Source organism: Alexandromys fortis, unplaced genomic scaffold (assembly GCF_014885135.2).
Source record: "Alexandromys fortis isolate MF-2015 unplaced genomic scaffold, M_Fortis_MF-2015_v1.1 scaffold_46, whole genome shotgun sequence".
In the NCBI taxonomy this organism is placed as follows: Eukaryota; Metazoa; Chordata; class Mammalia; order Rodentia; family Cricetidae; genus Alexandromys; species Alexandromys fortis.
In genome coordinates this window covers 1,634,148-1,651,374 of record NW_026067919.1, presented here as the reverse complement: position 1 = coordinate 1,651,374, position 17,227 = coordinate 1,634,148, and the positions used below count along the sequence as shown (strand labels likewise).

Sequence of the window (17,227 nt, the reverse complement as noted above, 5' to 3'; positions counted from 1 at the left end):
AGCTAGTTCCAGGACAAGCATTAAAGCTATGGAGAGATCCTGTCTCAAAAAACATATAAAATCTCTGTTTATACTTAGAAAGTAGAGGAAGGAAGGATTCCAAGGTCAGCCTGTTCTACACGAGATAGTTTGCAAGAGATAAGAGAAAAAAATCTTGAAAGGGCCAGAGAGATGACTTAGCAGTAAGCGCCCTGACTGCTCTTCCAGAGGACCTAGGTTCAACTGTCAGCACCCACATGACAGTTCCCAACTATTATTAACTCCAGTTCCGGGGGGGGGGGGCTTACGCCCTCTTCTGATGTGTGCAGGCACTGCATGCATGTGGTGATGCACGGGCATATATGTGCAGGGGCAGCACCCATACACATAAAATAATAATAAGATCGCTGAGGTGTGACTCCCATGTAGTGTTTTGCTTAACTACTATGAAAGCCACACAATTTGGATGCATTGAGATTTGTTCACTTCCTTTGGGCACTCTCCTGCTGGGTAATTACGTGTTGGTGTGACAGGAATTAGAAGTCTTAGTGGGGTGCCACTTTTGGCTGGGTGCCTAAGCCAGTCTACTTCCCTTATTGAGTGAGGAAGATACATGGCCTTGGTCCACTCTGTTCTAGTGAGGCTGTTCAGAGTCCCTGGACACAGTCTTAAGGTCTTGCTGTGAATGGCCTTTGGTCTCCAAGTTCTTTCCATGAGGATGGTGCCTGACTGCAGCTCTAGCAATCCCAGCATCCTCCTCTTCTCTGCTCATCTTGTAGTCTTTTGTACGGTGCTCACTAAAACATGTCTCCCCCCTCTTAGCCTCTTAGACCAGACTGTTTGACTCACTCCGGTTATCCGTTCTGCCTCAGCTTCTCCATGACTGAGGTTATAGACTGTGTGCCACTATGTCAGGCCTCTTTGTCTCTGGTGAAGTTTTCTAGAATTTCAATCCCCTTCCACACACACCCCAATCTACCTTGCAAGTCACTGTTGTTGAATAAAAGAGTTGGTGGTTAGTCGGGCGGTGATGGCACATGCCTTGAATCCTAGCAGGTAGATCTCTGTGAGTTTAAGTCATCCTGGTTTAGTGAGTTCCAGAATCTACATAGTAAAAGACCCTGACTCAAGGGGGTAGGGGAAGAAAAGAATTTTGAGTATTTGCCATGTGACAGAACTAAGTATTTTGAGGGTTGAGCTGTCTTACTGCAGAGTTGAGGAAGGAAAGAGCTAAAAACAATAACTTAAAAGTAAAACTTTTTATTAGAAATCTTTTTATTGCCACTGATGCCTGCTATAGCTGACTTCTGAACTTGAGTGTATTCAGGAATCATTTAGGATCTTGTTAAAAGCAAGTGGCTTGGATCTAGGGTAAAGACTGGTGTGTGCATTTCTAGCAAAATCCCAAGGGATGTTGATGTTACTTGATTGCCTAGGGACTATACTTTGAGTAGCAAGTTCGTAGGACATTCAGAGTACGTGCAGACCCAACAGTAATAATATGTATGTATTTCTCTTCCTATAGTAGGCACAGAAGAGTAAAATAATGTTGGGTATTAGTGTAACCAGCTAAAACCCTTTCCTTTCTAGGCTTGACCTTGAGCCATGTTCTCCTGACCTCAGCACTGCTGGAGTCCGCACCTGGAGTGGTTCTGTGTCGTGCCCTGTCTGCACTTCAGGATGCAGAGTAGCGCATCCTCTGACTCTGTCTGATCCTAGTATCTGCCAGACACTAGGAGTGCCGTCCTTCCCCTCAGGTGTAATGACGGTGAAATGACGGTGACACTGTTGAATTTAGCCTTCGGTAGCCTCTGGGTGGAGTGTTGTGTGTGAATGGTGTGCTTCATAGAATTGGCCTACTTGCCACCTTAACTCTTATCCAGGAGACCCATGGAGGAGCCAGCCAGGTGGCAGTCTTTACAGCCTCTTGTACCCTGGGGATGTTGGTTCTTTATTTTATAGAGTAGCCATCCAGTCGTGGATGCCGGAAATCACTTGGGATCTGTTTGAAACACGCTTGCTCAGTGGACCACGCTGCCATTTCCTCCCACTTCCCGCTGATATCTGTCACCCTGCTTCTAGCTCAGCCTCGTTGGCTCTCTTCCCAACCCCATGACCTCAGTTTTTTAAGCAGATAACTAAGTCTTTAGAATTGTACTTGAAATAGCTGGATTCACTGACTTACACCTATAATCTTAGCCCTCAGAGATGGAGGAGGAAAGATTATAAATTAACGGAACTGCCTCAAAAATGAAACCTGAAGGTTTATACCAGAAATAGGGTGTGTGTGTGTGTGTGTGTGTGTGTGTGTGTGTGTGTGTAAGCCAAGGTGCTGTCTCCTAATAAAAGTTTAAAGCTGACAGCTAGAAGTGCAGTTACAATGGGTTGTAACCCCCTGCTTCAGGGTTTCTCCTTTGAAAACTAGGTAACTGGGTTGACTGTGCTTGGAAGAGCTGGATCGTGCTGAAGGGAGGACTCTCAGAAGTCACCATAAAACAAAAGTTGTTTCTTGTGGAAATTTTATACTGCACAAGTTTGGGTCAATCCAGCGAGTGCATCACATCGGGTCCTACTAGGACTGCTCCCGTGGGCAGGGCTTTTTTGTCCTTGTCCAACAGTTTGCTTGCTTGCTTGCTTGCTTGCTTGCTTGCTTGCTTGCTTGCTTTTAGGCTTGTATCATAAATGACTTAAATTCTCTTTAAGCCACATGTGTTGGACAGAAGTTACTGCCAATGGTAGTTTTAAGAATTCAGCAGTCGGGTGGGGGTGGTAGTGGCGCATGCCTTTAATCCCTGCAGATGCAGGCAGATCTCTGTGAGTTCAAGGCCAGTCTGGTCTACAGAGTGAGTTCCAGAACAGCCAAGGCTGTTACACAGAAAAACTCTGTCTTGAAAACCAATAAATATTTAAATAAATAACTATAGTCAGCAATGTACCATTAATGAGGTGAGCATGTGCCATGGGGTCACATGCACCTTGGGATCATTGTTGACTCAGTGGAGATGCTGCCTTAGTGTAAACCTGCTCAGCCATTTTGGCCGAAAATGGACGGGCAGCTGGGTGCAATGGCACATATCTATCATGCCAGCGTTTGGAGGCCTTGGCAGGAGAGTCACCATGAAAGTGCGATCAGCCCAGACAACACAGTGATACTGTTTCAGGAAAGAGGACTGGAGGGAGGGTGTGAACAGACCTTTTCCTTGTGCAGCTTTGGATATATGGCCCGCCTTTAGTCTTCATTTTTTGAAATATAACACAATGGTGCAACACAGCTTTTTCTTTGCACAAAACTGTTTGTATTGATTCCTGGATTTGTAACTCTTTCTCTACATCTTTCTCAAGCTTACAAAGGAACAGTCTTAATTCCGTTTCTAGTTGTGTCCCAGGTGGTAGACTGTAGGGTCCAGGCTCAACTTCCAGTGACCTGTACTTAAGTCCACTTGTGAACCTCCTATAGGAGAAGAAGCAGGTGTGTCTCCATATGGGTAACTGGAGCATCATTTACATACTCAGTACAGTACGGCCGGCCAAGGGAGCTAAGGAACCTTTAGCTCCATGTTTTATTCTGATGTTCAGTCAAGTTTGAGACCATCAGTTGCATTTAGAGTCTGCATGTTGCTAAGCTCTGTTTTTAAGAGGCAATGTCAATTCTAGGGTACTGGCCCTCTTACTGCTTTCTAGGTTGACTTCTTAGTATTATCAAGCCAGATATTTTTAAAAGTATGACTCCTGATGATTAGGGGTTTTTTTGTTTGTTTGTTTTGATTTTGTTTTTTTGAGACAGGGTTTCTCTGTGTAACAGGTCTGCCTGTCCTGGAGCTCATGCTATAGACCAGACCAGCCTTGAACTCACAGAGATCCGCCTGCCTCTGCCTCCCGAGTGCTGGGATTAAAGGCGTGTGCCACCATAGCCTGGCTCCAGCCTAGTATTTTTACTTTTTAAAAAAAGTTAAAATGTTAACTGTGGTGGCACATGCCTTTAATCCCAGCACTCTGGAGGCAGAGGGGGCTGGATCTCCAGGTTCATGGACAGCCTGGTCTACACGTGTGTGGAAAGTTAGTTCTATGGAGTGAACTCAGGTTGTCAGGCTTAGCAGCAAGCATCTTTCCCTGCTGAGCCATGTTGTCACTGTGACAGCGAATATTCTTAGAAGACGATTTGGAATAGTGTTGATTAAACTTTAAAGGGCTTAGCTTTCCTGTTAGTTTGGCACATAAGAAACCCAAGACCTAAGTGCTGGTGGTTTAGTATGGTAAGAGATTATTTCTTAGTTTGCAGACAGCTGTCTTGTGGCACTGCCTCGGGGTCTGTTTTAGCTCATATAGAACGACTTCCACATTCTTGACCTAACTGGCCAAGGGTCCAACCCCCTAGGTACCATTCCACTGGAGGTTAAGTAGGAGACACAAACATGTTAGCTTTTTATGACTTAGAACCCATTCTGTACTCAGGAGATGAAGTAAAATTAACACCCTTACCCCAGGGGTCGTAGCATGTTTTTAGGAGACAACTGGTGCAGCTGGAAAGGTGGTTCGGCAGGCCAGAGCACTTGATGCTCCTACAGAGAACCCCCAGCTCCAGGGGATCCCATGCCCTCTGCTGACCTAAAGGCTTGTGTGTGTGTACATGCGTGTGCGTGTGTACACACACACTCAGACACATATACATAAGTAGAAATACATAGTTTTTTTTTTTTTAAAGTCTTTCCCTGGGAGGGCCTTGGACTTCCCACAGAGCAGGGTACCCTGCCCTCTCTTAGGACTGGAGGGGGAAAGAGGAGGGTAATTGGGGGAGGAAGGAAGTGATGGAGGAAGGTCATTGGTTAAATAAAGAAACTGCCTTGGCCCTGATAGGACAGAAAATTAGGTAGGTGGAATAAACAGAACAGAATGCTGGGGGGAAGAGGAAGTGAGCTCATACGCCTTAGCTCTCCTCTCTGGGGCAGACGTGATGAAGCTCCGACCCCGATGGACGTAGGCTAGAATCTTCCTGGTAAGCGCACCTTGTGGTGCTACACACATTAATAGAAATGGGCCAAGCAGTGTTTATATGAATACAGTTTGTGTGTCGTTATTTTGGGGCATAAGCTAGCCAGGCGGCCGGGAGCTGGATGGCAGGAACACAGCCGCTCAGCTCCCTCAACAGGGAAGGAGGTGGAAAGTTTGAATGGTATTATTTGTAAAGCAATAAAAAAGAATTTAAAAAAAGTCTTTCCCTGCACCCCACCTTGTGAAAATGATATCAATTCTGTGTATGCATAGATGAGTGACTTTCTGTTGGTATCTAACCTAAAGCAAGTCTCCAGCCCATGCTAGCCTCCTGCCTTAGCCTAAGGAGGATTATAATCCACCACACTGGCTTTGAGTCCTTGGGCATATCCACCACTAAAAGGTTTTAAAGGCTGTACTGTCTGAGCCAGTTATCACTAATGGTGACCGTCACCTTCAGTGAAGCCCGGGAGCCAGTCTTGGGTTGCCCTCAGTTCCTTTCATTCCTGAATGCTGCTGAGTCTGAGGAGAGCTTGAACTGGCTTAGTGACTTGCTCAGGGTTACAGAGTAAGTGTTCAGGGCTGTGACTGGGCTCCTGCTACACATGGTGACCCCAGTTTGATCAGGCCCATATTTTACAGTCCCAGCGTCACTAGTGTTAAATGTTTTCACCCCCAGCTTGTTCTCGTCATGTTATTTTCTTCCTTCTCTCATCCTAACTTTGAGTCAAACAGGAGGAAGAAAATGTGTGTTTAGGTTTAAGGAGTATTCTACAACTGGTCTTCTGCTCCCTTTCCTTTCTACTTTATCTCTGTCCCCTGGGGGGAGGGGACTGGCTTTGAATTAGTTAACAGAAGTTTTTTGAGGACATTTGTCTTGTTCAGCCCCCAAACATGGACATTTGACACTCTGCCCTGTGTGTAAGCATTCATTGAGATTTTGAGCAAATCTGGTGTAGTAAGAAGAGCAGTTTTGAGCCAGGTGGTGGCACACGCCTTTAATTGTAGCAGTCAGGAGGCAGAGGCAGGAGGATCCCTGAGTTTGAGGATAGTCAGAGAAGCTACACAGAGAAATCTGTCTGGGGATCGAGAGGAATAGTTTTGTCTGCTCTGGTGCCATCTGGCTGCAATGCAGAATGTACTGTTTCCCAACTCTTGTCCTTGCCATAGTAATTTCCTTACTGATGTAGGTTGTATTACACTCTTCATAGATCTTATAATTAGAGGGGAAGCTTTACTACTTTTGTTAAGGTGCTTGGATACAAAGCACTCTGGAAGCCAATGCAATGTTTAAGAAAGATACTCTAGCCAAATGAGGGTATAACCAAACATATTTAACAAGAATAGGGTTTGGTTAATGGCTTATTCAAGTGTCACTAAAGTGAAAACTGATTACACACTTGACATTCTCCTTTCTCATTCACATTAGTTTATAAAGTAAAAAGTCTAGTCAACAAGTTGGGATTACAGATGACCCAGCATTTGTGGGAGCTGAGTCAAGAGGATCATGACTTCTAAGCCAGCCTGGGCCACTCTGTCTTGGGGGACCAAAAGTGGAGGAGCTTAGAAATCTGTTGGCTAAAGCAATAGTGTGTGTGTGTGTGTGTGTGTGTGTGTGTGTGTGTGTGTGTACATGTCCATAAATGTGCGTGTGGAGACTAGAAGTCAACCGTGTATGTCTTTCTCTCAATCTGGAGTTCACTAATAGGTTAGCCTGGCTAAACTCTGCCAAGCACTTTAGTAGGGCGAAGATTATGGAGAAAGAGCACAAGGAAGAGTCAGTCTGTGAGTCAGAAAATGAGACTCTTGGCACTAGCGATAGTTACAAGAGATGGTGCAGCTCTGAGAAAACTGGTCACTGGATGACAGATGAGGACATGATCTGTTCTAGGCGTGGTTGAAGAGAAGGCTTTATTGTAGGAAGAAGGGAAGAACAGGCAGAAGCATCTGGGAGAGTCCAGACTGAAGCTGGCCAGCAGACCAACAGGGCCATGCCCAGGAGTGGAGGGAGATGAGAAAGAAGAGAGACAAGGGCAAGCGAACCGAGAGAGAAACCAGAAAAGCCAATAGAGTTCGTGAACCTAGAGCCCATAGTCAGAACAGCTGAGTTACAATGTAGAGGAGCCTGGAAAGGGAAGCGGAAGCCCAGCCCCTGGGAGGGAGGGGCTTAGGGAAGGGAGGGATGAGAAGTGCTAGGAGGAGACACACATACTGAGTGAGTGAGGCTTGTTCTGGGTTTCTTGAGATCACTAACTTAGCTTCCAAGACACATCTTTAATTGCTGTTACCTTACATGTAAAGATGTTTGAGAGTTGAAAGTATGTCTGGTTATAACTAGTAAGCTTAGCATGGACCAGATGTTATTCTGTCATGGTTTACTTTCTGATGGATGATGAGTTTATACCACAGTCTTTATGAAGAGAATCCAGACATTAAACCAAAAGGATGGGGGGGGGGGGGGCTCTTTTCTGAGACAGTGTCACTGTCCTTTATCTGCTGGTGGTGTTATTTTTCAGTGCTGGTCCCAAAGGCGACAACATCTATGAGTGGAGATCAACCATTCTCGGGCCCCCGGGATCTGTGTATGAAGGTGGTGTGTTCTTCCTCGATATAACTTTTACACCAGAGTATCCCTTCAAGCCTCCAAAGGTAAGAAATCTACATATTCCCAGATTTGACTGTTTCTGTAAAAGATACACTAAAACTTTTAAAAATGTTTGTGTTGGTGTCCTCCTTACCCATGGGCACTCCATTTTTGTAAAGTAGGAACTGATTTAGGTACGGCCCAGATCTGAGCTTCTTGGGTGTGCAGTGTTTACTGGTTTTAGTGAATGTGGTGAATGCTGATTGGCTCCTCAGTTGGCAATAGGCATGTCTAGGGGTACGTGCTGAAAACCTGTGCTGTTTATAGTCAGTCTTATAAGATGTGTAGCTTACTCAAAAGCAGTGTATTACTACCAGCTAACACAAGAGGTCAGCAAACAACTAACAATCCAAACTTAGAAATACTCATATTTAAAGCATTAAAATTAAACGTGTCATCCCAACACTCTGGAAATGGCAGCAGGCAGGAGGATCAAACATTTGCAGTTCGTCTGGGATACATAGTATGAGCTTAGCCTGATCAAGAAAAGAAAAACCCTGCTTGACGGTGTTGACACACACCTTTAATCCCAGCAGAGGCAGGCAGATCTCTGAGTTCGAGGCCAGCCTGGTCTACAGAGTGAGTTCCAGAACAGCCAAGGCTGTTACACAGAGAAACCATGTCTTGAAAAAAAGCAAGAAAGAAAAAGAATAGAGTAAGTGTTGGACTCCCTTTGCCTTTAGCAATTGTCATTGCCTTAAAATGAAAGGAAATGGCGTGAGCAAGCTCTGTAGCCTTACAGCCAAGTCTTATACATCTTAGGGATTAGTCAGCTGAAATACAGTACAAAGTCTCCTACCTGAATGCTCTTTGACAATAACCTTATTTTTAGGTTACATTTCGTACAAGAATTTATCACTGTAATATTAATAGTCAAGGAGTTATTTGCTTGGACATATTGAAAGACAACTGGAGCCCAGCACTAACCATCTCGAAAGTTCTCCTCTCTATCTGCTCACTCCTTACAGACTGCAATCCTGGTAAGGCTGATCATCTTTGGTGCTTTGCTTTTTACTAAATGAAAAGGTACTTGTCTTCCACATAAACTAAGACCCAAGTTTTCAAAGGACATTTTAATTGAGAATTTAACCCACTAGTTGAAAAAGCAACTATTCTAAGTTAGCACTGAGGCTGGGTGGGTGGGTGGCTCTGTTGCCTCCCTGTTTGGGTAGTGGTTCAGTGAGCACTTGCTCCACAGACAGTTCTCACTTTTGAAAGTGTTATTTTTCTGCCAAGTATGTGGTGATTGCAGAATTGTAATCTTACTGGGACTAATCATTTTAAAATAAAAAGAAATTATTTTTCTGCTTTCACATACAAATTTATTAGGCATTCCATTTTCAGAGAAGCACATCTATTTGGAGGTCTGGGCTTTGGCCTTCTCCAGGATACAGAGTACAATATATACAGAGTACAGTAGATAGTGTCCATTGCACTGGGCACAAAGACTTCACAGCATCCACAGTGCTCTAATCGGTGAGCAGAGCTGGTCCTGGAGCTCTGGATGTCCAGACTTGTAAGTTTGGTCATATACATGAAGAACAGGAGTGTTACTTGTTGGGAGAGAAAAGAATAAGAAAATATAGCCAGGCAACTCCATTTTTTAGCAAGACTCCTCCCATCCTCCCTTGTTTTACTGTATATTAAAATTAGAAGATGGGGCTGGAAAAATGGCCCATCTGTTAAGAACAGTTATTCTTGCAGAGATACCAGGTTCAATTCCCAGACCCTGCTTGGCCCACATCTACAGCATGCAGGCAGAGTGTATCCATACACATAAAACAAATCTTTTTAAATTTGTTTTTTAACAATTAGAAGAAAACCCCCTGGTGAGTGTTTCAGGCATAGGGCATGGTCATAACTGTTTGCTGTATGTTTCTATCTAAAGTGTCTACACCTTTTTCTTTCAGCTGACCCTTTGGTGGGAAGTATTGCCACTCAGTACATGACCAACAGAGCAGAACACGACAGAATGGCCAGACAGTGGACCAAGAGATACGCTACATAAACTGGGTTTTCAGTTCTTACATTATCTGTCTGTCACAGAAGAGAGCTGCTTATGATTTTGAAAGGGTGGGGGAGGGTGGGAATTGGAAAAGAGTAGGGTATTTCTATAACAGATATTATTCAGTCTTACTTCCTAAGATTTTGTTGTAACTTAAGGTATCTTGCTACAGTAGACAAATTGGTAATAGTGACTTTTAGAGCTGTCAGTTTTGCGAGATTAGCTTACTTTTAGTACAACAGGAAAGAATGCGCGTGTAGACACTTGGGTTTCATTGAGTGTAGTCTACTGTAATTTCTAAATGAGCTTACATTTGTATAGGTTACACACTTGGCCATTGATGCAAAGTCCTACTTTCTTCTTTTAAAAAGTTGGAATTTGTTTTTCCTTCTTAGAGGAAAACAATGGTATTTAACAGTTTGTAGAGATTGTTACCTCGTACATGTAAAATGGACACCTGGCTATGAGACACCATGTAGGAAACGAGTAGTTAATGTATTTTATTTCATATGCAAGTTACTTTAAAGGTTGAATCAGGATTTGTGGAACCCTGTAGTGAAATACCTTAAGCTGTTAACTGTAGGTGTGAAATAGGAACTGCTCAGTGGACTGGTTATGTGTTTTAGACTTCTTACGTCTGCATTTGTTACTGTGCTAATAAACAATATTAAGAACAACCCTGACCCGGCTGTGTTCATTTCCTCTCTGTGCATGCGGTACCTAAAGAAGCCAAAAGAGGACACTGGATCCCGTGGAATCAGTTACTGGTGGTTGTGAGCCACTGTGTAGGTACTAGCAATTGAACCTGGGTCTTCTGCAAGAGCATCAGTCTTAACTACTGACCAATCTTTCCAGTCCTATTCAACCTTCGCTACTGAAAGGGTGCTTGCCATGCAAGTCCAGCAGCCTCTGGAACTTAGGCATAGATGGAAGAAAGTTGGCTGCACACACATATCCTAGACATACAGGAATAAGCCTTTTTGAAATTATGTTCACAGTGAGGAATCTGCATGAAATTACAATGACTATGACAGTTCCTGACAGGCTGGAAGGTTCCCATGGAACATCACATACATTCCATATTTTATTTTACTATTAATGACAAGTACAACATAAATAACAAAGATAAAATATGTCTAACAGTAATAAATAAGCCCAATAAGTTAATTATAGTGTAAAGTGCATTGAATTACCACTTAAGCCCGGAGGTGGTTTTGTAAAGAGCCATGTTACATCATAACTGTGCCATGCTACAGACATTTCAAGATCTGACTCAGTTTTCAGAATTGGAGTTCCCTTTGTTCTTCCTGCCGGGCAAAGGGAAGCTGGATTTGCTCTGGGGCTGGGAGAGCTTGCTGGCTAGTAAAGTGAAGGGCTCGATCAGCGTCCTCCGGTCTGTCACCGTCACCTCCCACAGCTTCACCTTCTCGCTTTTCGCCCACCGCTGTGCCACTTCAGCGTCTACTTGTCTCTGCTCGGAGAGGTCGATTTTGTTTCCCAGCACGACAATTGCCACCTGAGGGAAAATGATGGGAAGACCACGCTGGGACACTGCGAAAGGGACAAACAAGGATTGCTCCTCCACTTGGCAGACTGCTTTACTTAAATGACAGAGCCAGTAATCTCAGCTGCTCTGGAGTTGAGGCAGGAGGATTGAAAGTTCAAAGGGCAACTTAGTTAGACCCTGCCAAAAACAAAGTTTAAAAACTAAAAGACTGGGGACGTAGAGAATTTAACTAGTAAGCATGAGGCCAGATTAATCCAGCACTAAGCTGGTACTGGTGTCCTTAGGTATGAGAGAAATAAGAGAAGGCATCACCTCACTTTTTCCTGAGTGCATACAGACAGTCTGTATACCTTTTTTTAAAGGTTTAGGTTTATTATTTCTTTTTTTCCTTTTCCTCTTTTTGAGATTTATTTATTTGCTATGTATGCAGTGGTTAGAGAATTCCAGGCAGAAGGAAAGTGGCAAATAGGTGGGAGCTGATGACTAGTTATTAGCTTTGGGGGGGGGGGTGTTAAATGACAAGAGCCCGATTTTGCCACAGACATCCTAAAAGCCTGAAGAAGCAGTGATGGCACACATGACTAAGAAGCAGTGATGGCACACATGACTAAGAAGCAGTGATGGCACACATGACTAAGCTACGTAGGGCCTGAGCTGGGAAGCGAGGAAAGTACCTTGGACAGTGTAACCCAGAAAAAGGCAGAAAGTGATGCTTGCACTGTGGGCTCAGCCAGTCCCCACACCCTGTGTCTGCAGATACTGCTAATACAACTGATTTCTAAATGTGTGCACCCTACCCTACAATTCTAACAGATCTGAAATAGCCACTCACCTCTTTCTTGTCTTTGAATTTATCGATTTCCTTCTTCAGAAGCTCCACCCTTTGAAAGGACTCCAGGTTATTCACACTGTACACAAGAACAAAGCCGTCAGCGAAAGAGAAGTAATGCTTTGGTAGTTCCACGCCTTCCTGCAGGCCTCGCGTGTCATATAAGTGGAGCTGCTCCTTCACCCCGCGGTCTGTCTCCACTGAGGCCATGTACACGTCTTCCATGGTCTCGCAGTCCTCCATGCCTGCATTAGAAGGCACCAGGGTCAGTTATTCACCAGCTCCCTTTCCCACGGAGCTGGCTTTCTAGGTCTCCATATGCAATTATCACATTTCTACTTTACTGATTTCTTCAAAGTGAAAAGTAGTTATTCATCCAAAAGTGTATTTTTTGGACCATCAAGATGGCTCTCAAGCATAGTGACCTGAGTTCAATTCCCGGGACCTACTAAAGCTAGAACTGACTCCACAGGGTCATCCTTTAATCTTTTCAGAGACACGTGTGCCCCGTCGACCCACCAAAACAAACACATACTTTTTAAAAACCATTTTTTCTGCCAGACATGGTGGTGCACACTTTTAATCCTAGTACTTGGGAGGCAGAGGTATGGGGATCTCTGTGATTTCAAGGTTAGCCTGGTCTACAGTGACTTCCAGCCTCAAAAAAAAAAAAAAAAAAGGTTTCTTCTTATAGGTCATTGGGGTGACACACTTATAAATCCAGCACTTGGGTGGTGTAAACAGGAGGACCAGTAGTTCAACGTCAGCCTCAACTTGTAGGAATCTGAGGCCAGCTTGAGCTACATGACACCTTGTCTCAAACAAAAACTTTCTTTTGGCCTTATTAGAATTAGCCTAGCATTAGGTCTACAAAAAATGTAAATTTTTATCTTCTATATAAAAATGGCAATAAAAAACCGGGCAGTGGTGGCACACATCTTTAATCCCAGCACTCAAGGAGGCAGAGACAGGCGGATCTCTTGGGTTTGAGGCCAGCCTGGTCTAATGGCAAGTTCCAGGACAGGCAAGGTTACAGAGAAACCTGTCTCAAGAAAAAAACAAAGTCATCAAAATAGTTAATAAAAGATAAAAATGTGCTCTAAGAGCCGGGCGGTGGTGGCGCACGCCTTTTATCACAGCACTCAGGAGGCAGAGCAGGCGGATCTCTGAGTCTGAGACCAGCCTGGTCTACAAGAGCTAGTTCCAGGACAGGCTCCAAAACCACAGAGAAACCCTGTCTCGAAAAACCAAAAAAAAAAAAAAAAAAAAAAAAAAAGTGCTCTAAGCTATGTACCAAGAAAGAAATGCTTTAAAGATCTGTATTTACTATCTTTTACATAAACCTAAGTTCATTTAACTTCTCTACCAAAATCATGGCCTCACTTAAGCCAGAAACATTATCTTCACCTCTGCAGATCTGTAAAGCATTGTCATATACAGTATGATAAAACAGGAAACTGCTCATCGAAGGAATAAATGAGATAGTCCCAGGTTACTAAATTGGGTCACACTGTAGCAAACACCATTTTTTCATTTTTAAGCCTATACAGCACTAGACCACTGTGACTGAAGAATGGTATCTGCGTTGCTACCGCAGAGACCCGAGGGTTCCTAGACCCTTCTGATGCAGGCGCACAGCGCCCGTTTTCATATTATCCATGCCTGCCTGCCACTTGTTTCTGACCTGCTAGATAACCCGCAGAAGCACTGCTGGACTTCAACAAAACCCAATTTCCTTGTCCCTACTCGGTCTCCTTTACACCACTTAGCGTGACCAACACGTGTCCTGCACCAGTTCCAGATCTAGAGAGAAACGAAGAAGGATGATCTTACCGATAGTATGATTCCCATAAAGGAGTTGCTCCAGAATGGCAGTTTTCCCAACAGACAACAACCCACAGACGACAACCTTGCAGCCCTTTCCCATCTTCTCTTGCGACAACACTGTGGAAAAAAGAGAGGGCACCTTATCCTGGACACGCTGAAATAAATCCCTTCTCTTCCTTAAAGTTGAAGTTGAACCAGTAATACAGGGGAAACTCCAAACAGTAGAAGGGTGACAGAGAATAATCTTTCCACATGCCATTCCCCAGGCTCTCTGTTAAGAGTGTCTTATAGAATGCCACAGAATCGTCTGGATAGACTCTAAAGACACCTGAATGGAGATGTGTGCAATCCCAGCACTCGAAAGGTCTCTAACATAGTGAGTTAGAGACCAACTTGGCTGTTGATATCTATGCGTGGCTGCTCATGCCTACAATCCCAACCCTCTGGAATACACGCAAAAAGTGCTGAGACTGCAGGATTACCATGAGTAAGGTACCATTTTCCTTACGGCTTTTGTTTTTCCAAAAGAGGATAGTGGCAGCTAAGGTAAATGGTTCAGTAGAAACAGCAGAAAAGTCACTTTTAAAAAGTCAAATGGGGGCTGGAAAGATGGCTCAGTGGTTAAGAGGATTGCCTGCTCTTCCAAAGGTCCTGAGTTCAATTCCCAGCAACCACATGGTGGCTCACAACCATCTGTAATGAGGTCTGGTGCCCTCTTCTGACCTTTAGGCATATACACAGAATATTGTATACATAATAAATATTTTTAAAAAAAATAAGTCAACTGGTCCGGATAGTGGTGGTGGTGGTACAAGCCTTTAATCTCTGTACTTGGGAGGAAGGGGCAGGTGAATCTCTGAGTTCAAGGCCAGACTGAGTTCCAGAACAGGCTCCAAAGCTACAGAGACATTTGGCTCAAAAAAAAAGTAAATAAATTAGTAAAAATAAAAGAAAATAAAAAGTCATATGGTAGGGCCGCAGAGATGCCTCAGAGGTTCATTCAATTCCCAGCACTCACATGGTAGCTCACAATTGTCTAACTCCAGTTCCAGGGGATCTAATACCCGCCCGCCACACACATACACACAAACATACATAGAGGCAAAAGACCAATGAAAATAATAAAGAGAAAAAGGTTGAATTGTAAGCCAGCAGGCATGGTGGTGCAGTCCTTAATTGTGGCATGTGGCAGGCAGAGACAAGCAGGTCTCTGTGAGTTTGACAGCCTGGTCTATATAGCAAGTTCCAGGACAACCAGAGGTGTATAGAAAAACCCTGTCTCAAACCCCAGCTCACCAATGGGGAAAAATACTTGCTACCCAGTCTGATGAGCTGAGTCTTATAACCAATTCCCACAGGTTGTCCTCTAAACTTCTACACACTGATATACATACCTTTACCTGCATGCACAAATTACTAAGTGTAATTTAAGAAAATTTTCGAGATGGTCTCACTGTGTAGCTATGGCTGTCCTAGAACTTACTATGTAGACTCAGAGATTCTCCTACCTCTACATCCCAAATCCTGGGATTAAAGGTGTGAACCACTCTGCGTGACCAAAAAAAAAAAAAAAAAAAACACCCTTTAAGGGGTCATAGCAATAGCTCCATGGTTAAGAGCAACCGACTGTTCTTGCAGAGGACCTGAGTTTGATTCCCAGCACCTACACAGTGGCTTAATGTATAAGGGTTTTTTGCCAGCATGTATGTCTGGGTGCCATACTCATGCCTGGTACCCTTGGAAGCCAGGAAGAGGGTATCAGATCCCCTGGGACTGAAGCTAAATTGCAATGTGGGTACCAGGGTCCCCTAAACCAGTGAACCATCTCTCTAGCTCTCCACCCCCACTTTTATAGAAATGGACTCCCAAAAATGCCCCCCACCCGTTCTAATCCTGGAAACCTTTGAGACCTTACTTTAGAAGGAATTTTGCAAGTGGATTGAATTAGCCTTGAGACACAGAAATCAAGATGGAGGTGGAGATCTCCACAGGGGTATTTATGAGAAGTTTTAAGTAGAGGGAATGATTGAGTGCAAGGTGAAAGACGCCAACAGCCAAGAGAGGCAGGCGGCCTTGGGCTGCTGTTCTTTCTGACACCCTGAATTTTTTAAAATTTATTTGTATTTCATGTTCATTGGTATTTTGCCTGCATGTATGTCTGTGTGAGGGTATCAGAACTCCTGGAGCTGGAGTTACAGAGAGTTGTGAGCTGCGTGGGTGCTGGGAATTGAACCCGGGTCCTCCGGAAGAACAGTCAATGCTCTTTACTGAGTCATCTCTCCAGCCCCAACACCATGACTTTCACATAGCTTTATTTCTGATCTACAATCTATAAAATGATGAGTGCTTTATGTGAGCCGTTAAACGTATTGCAGTAGAGGCCAGGCAGGGCGAGCACAGCCTCCTGACTTGAGGGGAAAGCATAGAGGGTCTGTGCAGGTTTGAGGCTAGTCTAGACGATCCATCAAGTTTCCAGGACAGTTAACGTTACATAGAAAAATAAAATCTGGTCCTGAGGGCTGGAGAGGCTCGGTAGTTAGAGCACTTTCTCATTCAGGTCCCAGCACCTCCATGTGTGGTTCAGTTCTGAGGTGCACATACATACATGCAAGCAAACACACATAAACTAAAAATAAATCTTTAAAAAAAACAAGAATGTTCTAAAAGAGAACTCATTTTTAAATTTAACTAATTAATCTATTTTACATCCCACCAGAGTTTCCGCTCCCTCCTCCCATTCCCTCTGCCCCACCCCCTACCAACCTTGGCCACAAACAAGAGTAGACTTTATTAAAACCACACGACTATATGATAAAAGAAAATTCTGGAGCTGCAAAAACGCCAGCAAACCATTATCTCGTAATAAAGAACGCAATGCAGAATGCCAGCATCCTGGGCACTTCTTCCTGAAACAGTCGCTTAGCAAATGAAGAATTTGCTATCCTAAAACCATCCGTAAAATGAAGCCCCCGCGTTCTGACCTTATCACCTCCGACTCCCATACACCCCAGGAAGGGCAGGAGGAGGCGGCCTGGTCCCGCAGGTCCCCGGCGGGCCTCACGGACACGCGCGGGGCCCACGCATGCAGCCACTTGCGCCTACGCCCACCCGGTGGCTGTCCTGCTGTCACGCTGCTCCGGGATCACGGAGAGGAGCCGGCGGAGACACCAACCTGGCACCGCGGGACAGTGAGACAGAGGCACGCCGGCCACTGCGGTCCCCGACCTGCCTCCTCAGGAACCGCAGCCGTGACGCCTGCGGGCTCAACGCCTCCCGCAGCCTTTGCAGTTCAGAGGCGCGGGGGGGGGGGGGGTCACGCGACATGGACACACGGCGAAAACCACCGGCTTGGATGTTGGAACTACAAGCCCCATGAGGCCCTGCGCGACTACTCCCGCCCCACCGGAAGGAGAACCGCCGAGGCGGAGGGAGGAGCCACAAAAGGGA

General features: G+C 44.7%; 2 protein-coding genes across 6 annotated transcripts in view; one reads left to right on the top strand and one right to left on the bottom strand.

The window, feature by feature from the left end:
* Positions 1-10,300, top strand: part of Ube2e1 (ubiquitin conjugating enzyme E2 E1) — a 51,168-nt gene extending 40,868 nt beyond the window's left edge. For all 3 annotated transcript variants that reach the window (XM_050140700.1, XM_050140702.1, XM_050140701.1), the window contains exons 4-6: positions 7,485-7,617; positions 8,445-8,592; positions 9,523-10,300. In XM_050140700.1, coding sequence (XP_049996657.1) covers positions 7,485-7,617; positions 8,445-8,592; positions 9,523-9,620 — 379 coding nt within the window. In that variant the 3' untranslated portion in view covers positions 9,621-10,300. The remainder of the gene's footprint in view (positions 1-7,484; positions 7,618-8,444; positions 8,593-9,522) is intronic.
* Nkiras1 (NFKB inhibitor interacting Ras like 1) lies at positions 9,759-17,087 on the bottom strand. 3 transcript variants are annotated; one of them, XM_050140698.1, is made up of 4 exons: positions 16,953-17,087; positions 13,787-13,897; positions 11,957-12,198; positions 9,759-11,133 (listed from the first exon to the last, which is right to left on the bottom strand). In XM_050140698.1, the coding sequence occupies exons 2-4, from the start codon at positions 13,878-13,880 to the stop codon at positions 10,891-10,893; spliced, it is 579 nt and encodes a 192-aa protein (XP_049996655.1). In that variant the 5' UTR covers positions 13,881-13,897; positions 16,953-17,087; the 3' UTR covers positions 9,759-10,890. The 3 variants fall into 3 exon arrangements, with proteins under 3 accessions (XP_049996655.1, XP_049996656.1, XP_049996654.1); XM_050140699.1 differs by having other exon boundaries at positions 16,762-17,085; XM_050140697.1 differs by lacking the exon at positions 16,953-17,087 and having other exon boundaries at positions 13,787-15,317.
* Between the last annotated feature and the right edge of the window lie 140 nt (positions 17,088-17,227).